Consider the following 19,478-nt stretch of genomic DNA (forward strand, 5'->3'; position numbering starts at 1 on the left):
ATATTTTTTAAAATATATTTTATTAGTCTTATGCAAAGCCAACAAATACTTTTGTTCCTCAAATGTCTTTGCCCAAAGGGTATAATTTAAAAGGATTTTGAAAATCCTATTAAGAGTTGCTAGTGAGGCACTATGTTTTTTTGGTTTCATTAGTGGTTAGAGATTTAGATTGGACAGAAGAGGAGAATTTATGAACGCAATCTCTCTTCAAAGTTTGGATGGTCTACCCTGTCAGTACAAATGCTACATTTCAAATACATTGTAAACTACAGAAAAAATTACTATTTCATTCCTAAGTATTTTGGTTTGAATTACAATGATACAAATAATGTGATCTATTCTCACTGAAGTCTTCTTTTGAAGATGAAACATTTAATGTAGAGTGGTAGGAAGAGGATCACCATCATTCCATTTTCTGACGTGCAAGACACTGCTCTGTAAGGTTGCTAATGAATACAAATCGACTTAAATGTGGAGCACTACGTTTTATGATAAAGTTGATTGCTTACACCCAGCGTTGGTTGGACCAAACTCCTTGCTCATCTGGCATGTTTAGCATATACTGGGCATAAATGTGGCTTATACCATTTCATCTTGGCTACCTCTCAAACTTAGTTTGGCACAATATATCCTTTGTGCTATTGTAAGAGTTTGAACTGAACATCTCCTATGTTTATCTACTTGTGAGCACTTGATTTTTTTTTTTTTTTAGGATTTTAGCCAAACAGTTAATCTAAAGACAGCCCAGGAAATTGGCATATTTAACACTATTCATTTGTTACTGTATTCTGTTTATATAACAATTCTAATTTTCACCATTTCCTTTACTAAATTGCAGTGGACACCAGTTTATCCCAGTGGGTCTGCTGTTGGGCTCTGAGCACAATTAAACCTTTCTGAAGCATGGTGTGTGTATCTGAACTGCCTGATATTCAGTTAGCAAGTCATAAACAAACACCTTTTTATTTTAAACTTGGTGAGGGGGGTGGGAGGCTTGTTGGCTCTTTTTTTAAGACTACAAAACAGAAGAGTGGGGAGTCTTTAGATCTTAACTTTTTATTTCTTTTTCCTGTTTCACTACCACCAAAATCTCCATGCATAGCAGCAGCGTAAAGGCGGTTTCTGTGTGCCTTTGTGCATGCCTCTCTTCCTTCTCATCCTAATATCTCTTTTGGTGTTGTGTGCTTCAAATATGTTAGCACTCCAATATTTTTATACTTACTCTACATGAGTTAATGGCAATGTGGGAGGATGGGAGAGGAGAAGAAACCTAAATGTGGTGGTGGAGATATCTGGGGGGTATGAATGAAAATTTTAACTTTGGGATCAAGAAAGACAAACAGAACTGTTATGTCCATATTTATAAGATGAATCCATAAAGGCACTTTCTGAAACATATACCAGAAAGGTCCAAAATGTGGGTTGCGCATCATTGTACTTCTCTCTTTAGGGCTTGAGTCTCCTAGCAGTGTGTAGAGGACTAGCATGCATAGAAGGGAAAGTAGACCTCTACAAAGTTGAAATGCTTATGCTTTATTGAGTAATGCATGTTAGGAGTGTGATGTCTTTTCACCCCCTATAGGGGTTTTTCTACACAGCCGGCAAAGCATCCCAGAAGGGTGTAATTTGTACAGCACAGTAACATACTGCTCTAACTGCCCCTGCTGGCATGCTCTAAAAGGTACCTAGAGTGTGTTAATTCAGTCAGTCCTGTTTGAAACAGGACTATATCAATGTGAACCAGATACCATTTAGCATGTGCCAGCAGGGTCCACACAGCATATTAGAGAGTGCTACAAATCATAGTCCTCTAGTGTGCTTTGCTGGTGCATTGTGTAGACAGGCCTCAAGTACTAGCAGATTTTAAGAATAAGACAAAAATCCAAGAATTCTAAACTGAAAAGCCTACAAGTGTGGATTTAACCTTTAACTGCAGAATTGAAAATCGGAACATAAAACACATTTCCTTGAGTGCAATTTTGCTGTATCCCACTGGTGGAAGAGATTTTCACGAGGCTAAAACCAACTGTGGGAAGTATGTTTTCATAAAAGCAAATTCAGCTACTGTTTTGTGGATTTCTTCATCATCATAATAAGATAGTCCTATTTTGGTGTATTGTGAGCTATTAAAATGCAGATCCTTTGGTGTTGATGTTGCTATTCATAAAGTCTGAAAAGGGATTTCTTGCTTGTTCATGTGCTTCGGGTTTTGTTGGTTACTTAAATTTCTTGGGAATTTACAATTTGGGAGCCATGTATGGACTGAGAAAAATGTACCTCTATGGTGATTGATATTCCGTGGTCTAATCGAGAGTAAGGGCCTATCACCTTTTCCCTGCAGCTTGGGGTGCCTCACAATGCTTTGCTGCTGTAGTTCCCACATGGGTCACTCTCAAACAGCTTGCCAGTATGTAGGTCACACTCTGAGTGACTGGGGGAATAGCGACAACCCTGGTTCAGCAACTCTGACCCCAGCAGCCTGTCAGGCAGCCCAGTAGCCACACTCTGGGTTTCTAGCAGCCTAGGTTACTATTTGCAGGGTGACCCAAAACACTCCTAGTCTCCCCCCCCCCCCAAACATGTGTTCTGTGCCGTCCAGCCCTCTCCTACACAGTTCAGATATAGTAGGTCCATCGCTCTTCTAAGGAGATCAGTATACAACAGTTTGCTACCCATTTGGGGATGACTAACAAAAATTTTAGTTACAAGATGGGGACACATTGGTTAGAAGTAACGGAAGAGGAGAAGGACCTAGGGGTCCTCGTAGACCGCAGGATGACTGAGTCGACAATGCGACGTGGCGGTGAAAAAAGCCAATGCTGTCTTGGGATGCATTAGGCGAGGTATATCTTGTAGGGATAAGGAGGTCCTGCTTCCGTTGTACAAGGCGCTGGTGAGACCTCATTTGGAGTACTGTGTGCAGTTCTGGTCTCCCATGTTTAAAAAAGATGAACTCAAACTGGAACGGGTGCAGAGAAGGGCCACTAGGATGATCAGAGGAATGGAAAACCTGTCGTATGAAAAGAGACTAGAGGAGCTTGGGTTGTTTAGTCTGACAAAGCGAAGGCTGAGGGGGGATATGATTGCTATCTTTAAATATATTAGAGGGATTAATACGAGGGAGGGAGAAGAATTATTCCAGCTAAGTACTAATGTGGATACGAGAACGAATGGATATAAACTGGCCGTGGGGAAGTTCAGGCTTGAAATTAGACGAAGGTTTCTGACCGTCAGAGGGGTGAAATATTGGAACGGCCTTCCGAGGGAAACGGTGGGGGCGACGGACCTGTCTGGTTTTAAGATTAAGTTAGATAAATTTATGGAGGGAATGGTTTAATGGTAAAACATAGTAGTCGAGGAAAACCAAGCAATGGTAGGTAAATTGTACAATGGCTGACAGGGGTCAGGCTGGAGACTCTTGCCTATATGCTCGGGGTCTTACTGATCGCCATATTTGGGGTCGGGAAGGAATTTTCCTCCAGGGCAGATTGGCTGAGCCTCTGGAGGTTTTTCGCCTTCCTCCGCAGCATGGGGCAGGGATCTCTAGCAGGAGGGTTTCTGCCGATTGAAGCCACCTAAAACAGGATTGGGGACTTCAACAGCAGAGTCCAGGGAAGGGGTAGGGACGGTTTTGTGGCCTGCAGCATGCAGGGGGTCAGACCAGATGATCATAATGGTCCCTTCTGACCTTAAAGTCTATGAGTCTATGAGTCTAGTTACCCACACAATTTACAACACTGGATTAGTTTTGATTAAAGAATAAAACAAGTTTGTTTAACTACAAAGAGAGAGGTTTTAAATGAGTATAAACAAGTATAAAGCATTAAAACAGACTAGACTTGGTTCAAGGTGAAATTCTTACCGCATGCTCCCAGCAACAGGACTGACCAAATTTCAGGTCAGGATCTCTCCCGAAGTTAAATGGGCTGGTTTCTTTTGTTGTCGTCTTAAGGAAAGAGTGAGAGATGGATGGGGAGAGATACCTAGGGTGTTTTTGCCCCTCACTTTATAGTCCAGTCCCCCTTTGAAATGCATTTTCCTGAGCATTACCCTTAGATAAAGTTCATTCTGGCTGTGAGGTTGGAGTCTTATGGTGAAAGAGGTTTTCATGCTGTTTGCTAAGAGGCGGATCTGTTTGTTCCTGTCCCCCTTCCTTGCCAAAGAATGGCCATTTGATTGGCAATTGCTAATCAACTTTGATGACACCTAACTAGAGGCGTCAGTTTGTCCTTTGTCTTTGAAAATCTGGTTTACCCAGACTTGCGTGGTGAACATATTTCAGACCTAATTTCAGCTTTGTAATTTTACATATGATGTTGCTACACACATTTCACCATGATGTTATTGACCAGGAAGTTATTAGTTTTCAATGATACTTCACAAGGCATATTTTGTACAAAGATTATTACAGTAGTATGTAGGATGTGATTATAGGGGTGCAGTCAGTCATTATGGTGTTCATATGCATAATGGGGATTTAGGTGCACGACTTCCATTTTGGTCAGTGGAAGTTGTATACTAAAACCATGTAAATTATTCCATTACTGTGTAGAGATTTACTATAGCCATGCATATGATCAACACTTATACATAATTGTTAATGCATATTTACATAATATATCACAATTGTATTATCATAAAAATCTATCATTCGTTAAACTGCAGCATAGAGTCTACTATACATAATATTTCTATCTATTGTGCTTTCTTCTTTTGAGGTCCCAGATTTCTTTACCATCACTTCTGGTCATGTGTGGTTTTTAAGTGCAGTTACAGCAAAAAGTTTAAGCATAGATAGCTTTCTTACCATTACTAGTTGCCTTTGGGGCCATTGAAAGAACTCCTATTGACTATCATGGCACCAGCATGTCGTCATGTTGTTGATTGATGGAGATATCAGATCCTCACAATTATGTCTGCTATCCCAGGCTAGAAATGTCCTTTGCAGTATTTGTTGTGCGGCGCAATAAGGTTCAAGGGCCCAAAAGTCTACTAATTCCAGCTTGCTGTTGAAAAAGTCCTCTGCAAACTGACATTATCAGGAAAAAAAACAACATTTTAAATCTTATGTCTACCTATGTGGTGGTACTCTTTTCCTCCATTATATGCACAAATGATGAAAACAGTTCCATTATAAAATGTGCCTCCCCCCCCCCCCCCAAAAAAAAAAATCACATTTCTTAGTAAATAGAACATGAATCATGGGTTGTGAAACCCGTATATGTCACGGGACCTTGTACTCTTTGATTGCTCCAGACTTGGTTGAGTTTTTGTATTCCAAACAGACCTTTTATTAAGGCTGGAGCAGTTCCATATGATTTCCAGGGCACCTATGTATTGAATACACAAGATGCTGTGGATCACCCCTGCAACTTTTATGCAAAGTGGAGCAAAGGAGAGGAGGGAGAGTTGGGAGGAGAGGGAGTTGGCTGGCTTTTTCAGTAGTCCATCTTGTGGGCTTCAAGATATCCTGTTTTTGTCATATGACTCAGTCTAATTATTTTGGATTGGTAATCAAAGGTTGAATAAAATGTACTCTATTTACTGTAAGTATATAATGCAGCATGTTTAATTATATATGTAGCATGCTGTCAGTGCTGCTAGAAATTTGATTTGAAAATAAACATGTTCAACTAGTTTGTTTGCAGAGCCAAGAATCTTGATAGTGAATATGGTGAATTTAGTGAGGTCACCATTTTACCATATAGTTGGTACACATAACACTGGATGAGTTACTGGTACAAGTAAGGCTTAGAAAGTCAGTCTAATGTGGGCATTAGTACAAAGATAACTGTACCTGTAAGTCACTGCCTGGCAGCTTCCAAAAGTTAGTTTCTAATATTGGTTTAAGATCTTGTTATACAACAGAGATGTTTTCTTTGTAACCTGAGAATAGTATTTTACTGCTTTACGTATGAAAAAATCAGTGTCCCTCTGTGTTTGAGTTGTTAAAATTTTTTAAGAGGAAAAAGAATTATGTAGCACAATTCTCTTGATTATTTGTTAGGTTTAGAAGCTTTGCTTTTGAGATGAATGGTATAACAATTTTCAATCTTGGCTTTTTGCTGAGGTCTATAAAGACTTGGATTGATGTTTTATTACTTGAATTATGGTAAGATTTTTCTTGTCTATAACTGGAAAAAGACTTGTCCAGCTTTCCTTCAATTGCTTGAGTAAATCTGAGTTGCAGTGATACAGATTGGTCTGTACCCAGTGGAGGATGTGTTTAGAATGTGAATAATTAGGTGTGTTGACTGTTTGTATCAGTTAGCAGGTAACACTAGTAACATGAAAGGAGCCATGTACTAATTAAAATTACAAACGTCCAAAACAGTAATATAAACAGACATAGAGGAAATGCGAAATAACTACATTTTCACTGTAAAACCAATAATGCTTTTTTCTTCTGTTCTTTAGGTTCTTGATTGTTACAGACCATTTGCTGAAATGTCCAGAGCTGGTAAAAGTCATGTATGCCAAACTGAGCAATCAAGAAAGGTAACCCCAAAAACCAATGTGGCTTTTAGTATTTAGCATTCCATATACAGTATCCTGTTCACATGATTGAAAAACTGTGTGGTTTCGTAGCTGGCACATCATCTCTAAATACATGTTTCTATGTCAGTAATGGTTTTAAATTGGTTGGTTAACATTACAGCGTAGCCACAACTGGCAGTGATTTATGTAGGGTTGCAGAATCCAGGTTGGCGCCATTACTCAATAAAGAAATACAAAAAAAAATAAAATAAAAATTAAAGGCAAGATTTCATGCTTGTGCCTTGATTTCATAAGAGCACCGCACCCTGCTACATTTTAGAGCTGCATTTGAAATATCCTCAGCTGTTCGTATCACAGTTGTGATAACTAGAAATTAAAAGGAAGTCTGATAGAATGGATTTACTGTAGTTGGTGTGCTTCAGTCTGTTCAGTTGAAAATTATAGACATGTATTTGCTTATGATTACTTAGTGTTTTTTTTTAAGATCTTCATTGCACATTTGAAAGCTTGAGTCTAGAAAAAACAAAACAAGCATATTGCATCTGTAAAGACTGTTTTTTACAAGGGGAAAGTGTAAAATTTACTTAAGGTTAGAATTATTAACTCTTGAGAATCTTGCAATATAAGCAGGGGGGAGGTGGTTTAGATAGGAGAGAACTTGAGCTTCTCATAGTCCTGTGCACTTTACATTGCATATTTTTACCCTTATTAAAAGTTGCCACTATCCTTCCCATTAACCTCAGTGGGACAGAAGCCACAAGATTGCATGAATTAGGTTGACTACCATCTCCTATCGCTTTTGTAGGTGCAAGATGCTGTAGAGGTGGTCACCCATCTCTTCATTGTTTTCCATGGGACTATTGTCAGGCTGCCCTCAGAGAAGATGGTAGCTCCCTAGGCAGTATGACTTAAAAACTGGACAGAGAACTATGAAAAGGCAGAGAGAGTGGGATGGGTTGAGAACTATAGGGGAAAGAGCAAAAATATAGGGGTAGGTTTAGGACAGAAGACTGTAAGAAAGGCAGGAGACTAGGTGGAGCAGGGAGGGTGCCTGGCAGAGGATGGGCTGACAGAATGGGGAAGAATAACAGTTTATCTCCTACCGCCCCCAGAACCAGGGAATCCGTACTCAGACAATCAGTCGGAAGGGAAAAGTGACTATTTTAAACCTCAAGCATTTTTGAGGGGTGTAACTAGTGATTTTTTTTTTATTTTGTGGGATTATTTGGTACTGAGTTAGATTGTTAATTTTTAATTTTAGCAGTGGAAAAGTTTGCTTGATTCGTCAGTTCTTGGAAAGGTGTCAGACTGCCAGATTCCATCTGTAACATGTGACTTGTCATAGTAAGGTGCTATGCTGCTACAGCTGGTCGACCTACTGAACAAACATTTTCAATGCACTTATTACACCTATTATGAATCACAAGAATTCTGCAAATCAGCAATCAAAGTTAACAAACTAAAAAAACAGGAAAATTAATCAGAATGTGCAGATAGTTCATCTGAAAATGGTTAGTTTAGTTTTAATTTAAGAGTTATATATAATGTACTAGTAAATGTGCTGCAAAATATTTTGTAAGATCTTTAATATTACTAAGATCTCAGAACTCTGCTATTGAATCTTATGCCTATAATTCCCTTTGTCATATTTCAGAGTGTATTCTCTGTCTCACGTGACCAATGAGAGAAAAAGTCCAGTGCATGTAAAAATGTCCTGACTGCCCTTAGCTGGACAGAAAAGAGGCATTGTAAACCAGAGCATGGGGCATTATTGTCTCATTCTGAGACAAGTCAGAGAAACTTCACTACAAGGGTGCCACCTTGGGTGTCCGTTAAAGCTGACTTTATGGATGAGGACAGAAGGGATGCAATATTGAGGTGTCTGGGATGACAATTTAAGCTTACAAATACATACAAACTCTCTCTGTTACCTGTATATGCTGTATATTTCACATTAAATATACTTATTTCAAATCTGTTTACAGGAAATTAACTATGTTGATAGCATTTGTTGGTACACAAATTAGTGGTGGCCCTTAAAAACTTGCCAGTTGCCTTAGAGAACTAAAGTTTATGCAATTGGAGAACTGCAGTATTTGCACTAGTCAAGGTATTTTCTGTAATCAGGGCCCAATGCACTTGTGATGCTGAGGCATTTGCCAAAGAGTTGCCCTGCTTGCTGTGGAAATGAGCCCCAGAATCTAAAGTTTCAATTAAAAAACAAATACATTTCTGCCCTTTATAGCTATGAAGAAAAATATTCAAATGTTAATTGAATGTACCCAATATGGTGACGCGTGCCTAAGTCTGCAGATAGCCTGCAACAGTAGCTCTGAGTGGTCTGAACTGCCCATCTATCTCAGTGATGTTCTAGCTCTGAAAACTAATGATTACACTTAAATGTTTGTGTTAACCATTTCTCTGTTGATAATTGTTGCAGAAACATCCAACCAGAATAATATGGTGAAAGATTTTCTTTAAGAGCCAGTTGAAATGTGCCAAATTCCAGAGACTTCCTCAGCTATTCTGCAATATTTTGCAGAAATTTTAATAGAAAAGTTTCTTTAAAACAAATCTGTGTAGAACATGCACAACACTAATTAGTTCTCTAAACTAATTGCATGTTAGAATTTTTTAAACTGAAGTGTACAAATTTACCATGTTAGCTGTTGTGTGTTTTTTTTTTTTTTAAGGGAAAATCCTCTCCTTCATATCGAATCTTTTTATTCCCGTAGAGATCTTCCAGTTGCCCTTAATCTTTTTTTATTCCCTTCACTCTTAAATTAAGAACAAACAAACAAAAAACCCCAATCAACCACCCAACCTTCAGGTGTTTGATAGAACTTTCAATTATTTGCATCTTGCTGTTTTGGTTTTATTTGAAAGGACGCAGAAGCACATCACAGTGAATGGTGCAAACCTTAGTAAAATTTTCAGCAGTAAAACAGTTCCCAAACAGTTTCTATTTTGAAAAGTTAATTAGTATAAATGGCATCATTATTCAGCATACATACTACTTTGCTATATTCAGAGTCCTATCTGCTTACTGGTAATAATAAAAATAAAGTGTTTTTTTTTATGATTACTTTTTACTCTGATTAGTACTGCAGAGCCAACATTTCTAAAGGATAGTCAGCTGGATTATATTCCTTCACGTCTTTAGTAAGTTCTGATGAGTTGCACTTGTACCAGCCCCTTTAAGGTGTAATTTGAAGACATCATTGTTAGGTCCTCAGTTACACTTTCCCCAACTTACCTTGCAGAACCTTTAGTACTGAAGATGCACGAGAAGGAAAGATCTGAGGTTAAATTCACAGGGCTGGCAGTTAACAACCTCTTTTTAGGTCATCTTTTCTTATCTGTTATCTTCTCGTCTTCAAACAACCCCCCAACCTCACCAAGCTCATCATCAGAAGCAAGCTCCCCACAAACAAAGACACACCAACTTAAAGCAGCACCAGCCCCTTCCATAATAGATGCAAAACTTGCAGACATATCTCCACTGCTACAATGATTAATATTCCCCACAACACACTTTTCAAGATCTCTGGGTCCTACACATGCTTGTTACAACATGTGGTGTACCTCATCTATGCAACTAAGAACTATGTGGATGAAACGAGACAATCACTACACACTCGAATGAATTCACACAAAAACACTTTATCACCTATGGACCAATACTTTTCACAAAACAATCACTTAGTATCTGACCTCTTAGTCCTTGCCATCAAAGGAAACCTCCACAATACTTTCAAAAGATGTGACTGGGAACTTAAATTCATATCTTTGTTAGATACTAAAAATCATGGACTCAATAAAGACACTAGGTTTATGGCCCACTGACCATTCTTTGTCCTATGACTGCAGAAGTGTTAACTGCCCATTTCACCTTGAATTATTTCTGGCAATGTGTGTTAACTCCTTATGCTTAATCTGTTCCACCCTTGTATTTAGCTGTGATGCTTTGAATACTTTTCCCAGACCTGAAGAACAGCTCTGTGTAAGCTTGAAAGCTTCTTTTACCAGCAGAATTTGATCCAATAAAAGATATTACCTCACCCACGTTGGCTCACCTTCTCTCGATATTTTCTATATCAAATATGCTCAGTTTACTTTCATAGAACTCTACAATGCTATTTTTTCAGAATGTCTTTCAGAGTAGAATTGACATCCATTTGAAAAAATGACCAGATTTTAGACTGAGGAGGTTACTGAGTTTAATACCCTCAAGCATATGCATGTCTAAGGAGTCAAGTCATTCATAGATTTTTATAGACAGAGGGAACTATTACAATCTGACCACCTGCATAACACATACTATTGAATGTTCACCCAGAATAGAACCTAGTAATAGCTATGTTTCAGATTTAACACTGGTGGTTGCTCTCACTTTCAATGCTATCATTCATTTACAAACTCTAGAAAGCAGCACTGTGTTACATTGATTGTTGCGAACTCTTTATGGTAGTGATTGCATGATGTCCTCGCCAGTAAGGTGAAATCAGGAAGAACTAGGTTCAATTTGTATTGGAAAAAGTTCAAATTATGTTCATGGCATAGAAACAGAAGTTAGATAAAAAACAAAAAGTACTCTTTCTGGAAGGTTACAATGATAACGTGTAGTAATCACAACAAGCAAGAGTCAAAGCAAGCTGCTCCATGAGACACAGGCACAGTCACTCCACCCTGTGTTAGGTTGGCCTTTTCCAGAATGACTGTGATTGCACACTTCTACACACAACCCCCTGGCCTTCAAGCAAGATCAGGAACCACTCTCTGTGCTCCACCCTGTTCTTAAATGGATAGCTTACAATTCCAACACAGTCCTCAATATATCACAGCTAGGGTGACCAGATAGCAACTGTGAAAAAATGGAATGGTTATATAGGCACCTATTACCTTATATAAGATAAGGTGCCTATATAAGAAAAAGTCTCAAAAAACAGGACTGTCCCTTTGAAAACGGGACATCTGGTCACCCTTATCACAGCTGAGAAAAAAGCCACAAGAATAATTCCAGGTCTGGAAAACCTGCCTTACAGTGAGAGACTTAAGAAGCTCAGTCTATTTAGCTTATCTAAGAGAAGTTCAGAAGTGTCACTTGATTACTCTCCTAAGTACCTACATGAGAAGACTTCTAATAGTAGACATTGCCTTAATCTACCAGACAAAGACATCATAAACTCCAGTGGTTAGAAGTTGAAGGTAGACAAATTCAAACTGGAAATAAGTTGTATGTTTTGAACGGTGAAGGTAATTAACCATTGGAACAATTTAACAAGTTATGTGGTGGATTATCCATCACTCAAAATCTTTGTAAATTCAGGTTGGTTGTCTTTCTAAAAGCTATGTTCAAGTTCAACCCAAGTTTATGGACTTGAAGCAAAAATTACTGGGTGAAATTCTACAGTATGGATTATGCAGGTGGTCAGATAGTAATAGTTCCCTCTGTCCATAAAATCTGTGAATGACTTGACTCCGTAGACATGCATATGCTTGATGAGGGGCATTAACCCAGCTAAACTCAGTCTAAAATTTGGTCATTTTTTTCAATGGGTGATGGTAAACCTCTTTTAGCATGGTTGCCCCAGAAAATGGAAATTGACCAATTATTCACACACATTTGGGGACATTGGCAAATGACTTCTGGTAGTTTGTGGATGGGAAAGTGTGTTGGGAATGTGTTCCCCTACCTTATCTTTAAATGGTACACATATCCTGTGATGGGGCCTCATCAGATTTATAGTGAAATCTATGAAGTGATCCATATCTGACAACCTCCTATCTTGTGACCACCCCAGCTTATCCCCAATGTGTTGAGTACAGTTCCCTACCACATTCAGTCCCTTGAATGGTTGCTTAAAACAGGCTTCACTGTATTAGTGAGATATCGAGATTAACTCAGGAAGAACTGCCTGCCTTTTACCTTAGTCAGTTGTTTTTTCAGGGTTAATAGAGTTGTGACCATTCTTTTCCACAGGAAAAAAAAAATCTCTTTTCCCCCTCATTGTGACAACTTACTTGGCAAATTAAACTGTGTGGAGTAGTTCAAATGCAAATTTAATTTTGATTTTAAATGTCAGTCCTCACATCTGAATTGCAAATATTTTAGTCAAAGGAAACTCTGAGCTTGCCCTTGAATGTGCTCAATAAAGAAAACTCTTTCAAGATGAGAGAATGACAGTAGAACCTTGCTAATCCACACTCTCTTCTCAGCAGAGGTTTAATCAGGAGTGCTGCAGTGAGGTGTCATATTATGAACACTTGTTTATTCCTTTTTGCGTATAAAGTTTGCATTGTGAATTGATATATCAGAAATAAAACTAAACTATAATTATCAGAGTAAATGACCAAAGTACATTTTGCAATAAACAGTCTTCTTATTGTTCCCTTATGTGCTAGTTCAGATAATTTCATAATTTTCAATGGAGTTTTAATGATTAATGTGGACTGGAGAGTTTCTACAATCTATCTCGTGGCAATTATATTACAGTTATATAGACAAAGGTATATTTTTTCATTGATTTATTGAGCCCCCTCCCCCCTCAACACACACGCTTATTTGTAGTTTTCTATCAGGAAGGAGGGAATTAGTAGAAGATTATATACACAAAATAAAGTGTAAATGAAGGGGCAGGCACACTTAAAGGGATGCTGTCAAGTAGTTTAGGTTGTGTATATGCGTGTATTCTGTTAAAAGTAACTTTAAAGGGAGATTTTAATATTCTTCTCTTCACCCTCCCTACTCATTATGTAACATTGTCAGGCACAAAAGTAGAAAATGAACAGGCTATTTTTAAAAAAGTCAATTTGATTAGACCTTTCTGGCTAGGCTGTCTCAGTTGAACAGTGTGCAAAAATTATTCAGAACGTGTGGTGAAAGTTAATTGCTGTTTAAAGCTCCTTTGCATTTTGAAAACCAGACATCATGATAGTACCACAGGTGAATTTTTTTAATAGACACAGTTTTTAACTACGTTCATTTAATCTATTGTTAGCCTTGGCTTTGTAAATTTAGTTAACAAGTTTACCTACTCATTTATTCATTTTAATTTCAGGATTACTTTGTTAGAACTGATAATGGCCAAAATAAGTGAGAAAAATTCAATGACCAGTGAGGAAATGGCAGTGCTCTTGAAAGATGCTGAATTTCTTGCAAGCCTTTTCCAGGAGAAATGTCATGATGTGCTCAAATTAACTTCTGCTGCAAATACAGAAGATGAGGTAAGACTTCAGGAACACTATGTTAGAATGTGAAGTTGCTAATTTGGGTTGGTTCATGTACATAAAATCACAATGATCTCTTGCCTATATACTCAAACTTCCTTTGGAGAGTAAAGCAGCTGAAGAGATCACAGGAATCTCTTGAAGCTTTTCGGTTTTCTTAAAATCTCAATTTGCTGCTGTACAGTGAGCATTGCCTCTACCAAGAAATGGGGTGGAATTCCTTAGAAGACCTTTCACTCCTACATGATGTTGACTAAGAATTCAGTGCTTGTAGAGGATAGCTCTGTACTTGACATCACAGGAGGTGGTGGTGGAAAACTTAGTTATTTTCGGTCATTTTTAGTTTGAGTTGGATGTCTTGACTTATTCTAGTTTTACCAAGGGCTATTCCTATTTATTTAATTTTTTAATTGTGAATTTTATTTTAGTTAAATAGTCATACTTCTGTAGGGACCTTGGAAGCCAAGTTAAATTTGCTGAACAAAAATAGCATTTCTGACTAGTTTTTCATTGGTTTGAAACAAAAATAGATGGAGCTGTAACCTTATCCTGTTTTTTGACAAAAATGGCTCAACTAGATAACAAATTACATATATTTAAGATATGTAAAGTATCAAATGCAGCCATTTAAAAACATCTTATAAGTAGTGAATTTTTAAAATGCAGTTGGCTAATTATAAATACGATCTCTTTCATATTGTGATTTAGAGTTTAGCTTTTGGGTGTCTTTTTTTATTTCCTCTTTGTGCTGAGGAGGGAGGAGTGTCCAAGAAGGTCTCTTCTGCCTTGTCATGCCCCATGGTGTATGCTAAGGAGGCCTTTGCCATCTTCAGGTAGACTACTCTCCTAATCTAGCTTTTCCTTCATTCGTTTCTGGAGGATTTCGCTTTCACCTTTCCATCCCATTGTATACAAGTATGATGGCACAGCTCTAATCCCGTCTCAAGAAGTACAGACAGCAATTACCCCCATGGCTGTAATACCCCCTGACAATCATAGGTAATTAATATAAAATGCACCTGTGACGGGTTGGATCACAGAAACCCCCTTGGGAGCTGCCACCCGATGTGCAAAGACTACCCCTGCTTCTGTTTTCCCTGCCAGCTCAGGACTCCAGCACCCTGTCTTGCTGAGCCAGACACTCCTGTTTGGCTCCAGACACAGATCCAGGGTCTGAATCACTTGTCCCAAAGCTGCAAGTTTACCTGAAAACAGCTCACAGTAGAGTGCTTGTCTTTAGCACTCAGATGCCCAACTCCCAGTGGGGTCTAAACCCAGATAAATCCGTTTTACCCTGCATAAAGCTTATGCAGGGCAAACTCATAAATTGTTCGCCCTCTATAACACTGATAGAGAGATATGCACAGTTGTTTGCTCCCTCAGGTATTAATACATACTCCGAGTAAATTACTAAATAAAAAGTGATTTTATTAAATACAGACAGTAAGATTTAAGTGGTTCAAAGTAATAACAGACAGAACAAAGTAAGTCACCAAGCAAAATAAAATAAAATGCGCAGATCTATGCCTAATCAAACTGAATACAGATAATTTCCTCACCAGTTCCAGAGTGCTCCCTTTTACAGGCTAAGCTCCTTTTAGCCTGGATCCAGCAATCACTCACACCCCCTGTAGTTACTGTCCTTTGTTTCAGTCTCCTTCACGTATCCTGGCGGGGGTGGAGAGGGTCCTTCTTTAGCCAGCTGAAGACAACCTGGAGGGGTCTCCCACAGGTTTAAGTAGACTCTCTCTTGTGGGTGGAGACCCCCCTCCTCCCTCCTATGCAAAGCCCAGCTCCAAGATGGAGTTTTGGAGTCACCTGGGCAAGTCACATGCCCCTGCATGACTCAGTCTTTGCAGGCCGACGCCATTGTCCATATGGCATCTTGCATGTCTCCAGGAAGACTTCTCATGTGGATTGGAGCATTCCAAGATGCATTGTTCCCTAAGTGTCTCCTGATCAGGTACTTAACCTGGCAAATTCCTTCCTAAAGAAGCTGACCAAATGCCTCACAAAGCTTACTTAGAAATCAGGCAAGCATACAGCCCATATTCTTAAGCTCGAGTAGAAAATGATATATGTGTACAAATAGGATGAACAGATATAGTAGACCATAACCCTTACGGAGATATGTTACATGGCACAGGCAGCACAAAACATATTCCAGTTATGTCATACATACATTTATAAGCACCCCCTCCCCATAAAGCCTTATGGGGTACACTATCACAGCACCTATCACAGGGAGAACCAATACCTCCTCTGTCTTACACTTTCTCACCCTATGTTGCTCATGGAATGTCAATTGGCATTGCCCTCAGATCTGGGTCTCTCTGACCTTCAGCTAGCTTTTAATGCTTTTTAATACAAACACCTGAAAAACACTTTACCTTGTGAAGTTTGGAAAAAATGTGTTTTCCAAGCCTACATTTAGCAAAACATTTTGTAACTACTGCTGCTTTCTTGAGTTCTCATGTATATGACATTCCATGATACAATTATCTTTAACTCACTGACTTCAGTTACTTCTACTCACAAAAGAGGAAAAAGCATGTTTAAAAAGACTTAAAAAAAGAAATTACGCACTTTTTTTTTTTACAAGTCATAACCAGTTTCTTTCCAGCAGGAGGAGCACCATACTATGTCAAAAATGTTGGTTTCCAATATAATAGTGTAGTTGGAAGAAAGAAATATCTTGTAATTAAAACAATGCTACTACAAACTAATTTATTTAAAAAAAAAAATCTTTAAGAACAAGCTTCTGTGATGAATCTATTTTGAAATGCAAATGAAAAAAATCATGTCTTTGTACATTACTATTAAACTGTATTGTAGCTGTCTGAAACTTGTGTTAGAATATTTACAAGTGTACAAGAACTCAAAATATACTAAGCATATTGTGTTATATGTGGGAAACCTGCTTTTATAATGCTCTCAGAAATCCCTCTGTGAGAAAGTGGTAGTTGAGTGGAAAGCAAAACTGGGAATGGGGAAGAAAGAGCCTACAGCCTATCCATGGAGAATAGTCTTTCTAGCCTATCCTAGGAGAATTTATGAAGTTAGACTAAAAAGGTCTTTTAGATAAGTGAAAGAACTTGACTACTACCAGAAAAGATGGCAACTTGAAATTAAATTAAAGGGAAGCATACTGAGGGATTTCCATCAACTTTTTATCCTATTCAGTAACTTTCCAAGTAGTCTGTGTTTTCAATTCTTAAAAAAATATGCTTGGTTTTTACAGTAAAAAGATCTCTGTTCAGCTTTAAGGTAAGCATTCTCAATGCTGTCATAGTAGGTTTCCCTATCTAGCACAAATTTAAGTCCTTCTTGGATGTAAACACAAAAGTCATTTTCAGTATTTTTTTAATCCCATTATCATTGATCATTTACTGCCCTGGAATTGGAGTTGCAAATAAGTGAATAAAAGAAGAGGATTGGCAAGAATAGCTGAAAAATAGTCTCTACACAGAAAGGAAAAATCCTGATAAATCCATGAATATTGTGCCTTGTTGTTTACTAAGAATAACCAATAGAAATTCAGTAGTCTCGGTATTTTTGTCAGTTCTCCAAATATTTCAATTTTTGCCTAAGGGTTGGATTATTTTACAAGTAATGGGATAGTGCCTGCAAAGAATCGAATTTAGTATTTTTCTTTAGACACTATCTTCTGCAGACAACGTACATTCTATCCCAAGCCAATCAGAAGTTGATATTATGCAGCTGCTTCATAGCGAACATTACAATTATTTTATTTTGTTTACAAGCCTGTTTTTTAGCATTTTCACACTTCCATCAGCTTGTATTCACCAGACGCGAAAAATTACCAATTTCCCTCAAATTTGCGTGCCTTATTTTGTTCCTGGCTAGAGAGGATTTTTTTCTGTGTTGGGAAGTTTATTCAAATTCAGAAAATAAGTTAATTTTTTTACCAATCTTTTCCTGTTTCAATTTTTTAAAATATTCCCAATTCATGTTGGCTAGTCAGATCTCCAAAATGAGTTGTACTACAAACTCAACGTTTTTGTTTTGTTTTGCTCTTATAGAGGAGTATCTAGGGTGTTTTTTGTTTTGTTTTTTTTGGGGGGGAGGGGTTACTAAGTTATATAAAGTGTTCTTTCTACATGTAAACAGAACAAAGATTAAAATATATCTTGTATAAAAATGACATGTTCCTCCTATCAGGCCTTGCTGTAGCAATTATTTGCCTGAGCCAGAGGATGAAATGGTGCATGGTAGGTGACATGCAGAGCTGCGGGATTCTGGGAAGAGAGATGTGGGAGACAATGATCCAGGAAAGATTTGTTTCAAAAGTGCTAATTTCCAAACACCTCTTACTGGTCTCGATAAGAACTGTTGGGAATTTGGCAGTTTTGAAGATCAGGCTACTTATTTTTGATACCTAAATAGGTTCCTAAATCCATAACAGTAGGTTCCTTTTTTTTTTTTTTTAATCTTTTACCCATCAAATAAACACCTCCTTCAGCCCCCAAAAAGGCAAAATGAAGATGTGGATGTGTGGTGTATAGTAGGTGGGGTAATAGGGAGACACCTGCCAACCACTGAAACCATCTGAAAAGTTTTGCTTTATGTATACTGATACACCAACAGCTCAGATGTCAGCCATACAAAACTGTACCAACAATCTTTGCCGACAAAATATGCCTGAAAAAAGTGGCTTAGAATAAGTGTTGTCACAGCTCTCACTAGAGTTGCTTGAGCAACACATTATGTATGTTTGTGTGTAATATAATATATTTGCACATACAATTATCTTTAAAAGTTCTGTGCCAATAATACTATTTACAGATATCTATAGATATTTGTTTGCCCTTCAGTACATAAGCTTTTATTATGACTACAATTTATACATACATTAGCTGAGAGTTTTTCAGTAAAACTGCCGTGTCTCAGTACAAAATGGGAATGTGGGATGAAAACGTTACAAATACTGTCTCTGTCATTGAAATACAGTTGTGACTGCATTTCACTAAACCACATAATTATTCAATGCGATTGGGTTTGTGCTGGTGAAAGCAATGTATAAAATAGTTTAGGGCTACATTGTGTCTTGGACTACATGCCAATGAAAGGAAGCAATGGGAAATAATTTCCCTTCCATTCCAGCGTGGGCTAACTAGATCGTGAATCTGGCAGGTAGACAAGCAGGTGCTATGTGCCTGTTGACCTGTTGAACAGGTGAGCAGGGAGGAGTGGGGAATGGACATAGACCTGGATCTGCCAGCACCATCAAGGTAGCATAGAAAGACCAGGTGGGGAAGGTAAAATGTTTTATTGGACCAACTTCTCTTTGTGAAAGAGACAAGCTTTTGAGCTTACACAGAGCTGTGTTAACTGGAAAGCTGCTCTCTCTCACCAGAAGTTGTTCCAATAAAAGATATTCCCTCACCCACCTGGTTTCTCTAATATCCTGGGACTAACACAACTTCGGCAACGCTGCAAGCAAGGTAGCATAGAGTCTGTCATAATTTGCTACTGGTATAGGCCAGCAGCAAATTACGGGATAAGAGGGAAGCAAGGAAGGAATTGTAACTCAGAGATGTCTCTGTCATAGTGTCTCCAAGCAGCTACTTCTGGAGTGTTTGTAGCTTATGCATTGTCCTTTACACAGGGCTATGTATAAAGTCACAGTTTTGTCCTTAGGCATTGCATGCCACACTGAATTTTTTTTTTGCTTTTCTGAGTGATGATTTTGTAATTCTGAGTGCCATACGATCCACCTAGCTAGTGAG

At 38.2% G+C, this 19,478-nt stretch overlaps 1 protein-coding gene across 1 annotated transcript in view; it reads left to right on the forward strand.

Moving 5' to 3' along the window:
- Positions 1 to 19,478, forward strand: part of ATXN10 (ataxin 10) — a 186,010-nt gene that overhangs the window by 88,449 nt on the left and 78,083 nt on the right. Inside the window, 2 exon segments of the mRNA XM_034784150.1 lie at positions 6,418 to 6,498; positions 13,560 to 13,725. Of these exon segments, the coding sequence (XP_034640041.1) occupies positions 6,418 to 6,498; positions 13,560 to 13,725 (247 nt within the window).

The sequence above is a fragment of the Trachemys scripta genome, chromosome 1 (genome assembly GCF_013100865.1).
Source record: "Trachemys scripta elegans isolate TJP31775 chromosome 1, CAS_Tse_1.0, whole genome shotgun sequence".
Taxonomy (NCBI): domain Eukaryota; kingdom Metazoa; phylum Chordata; order Testudines; family Emydidae; genus Trachemys; species Trachemys scripta.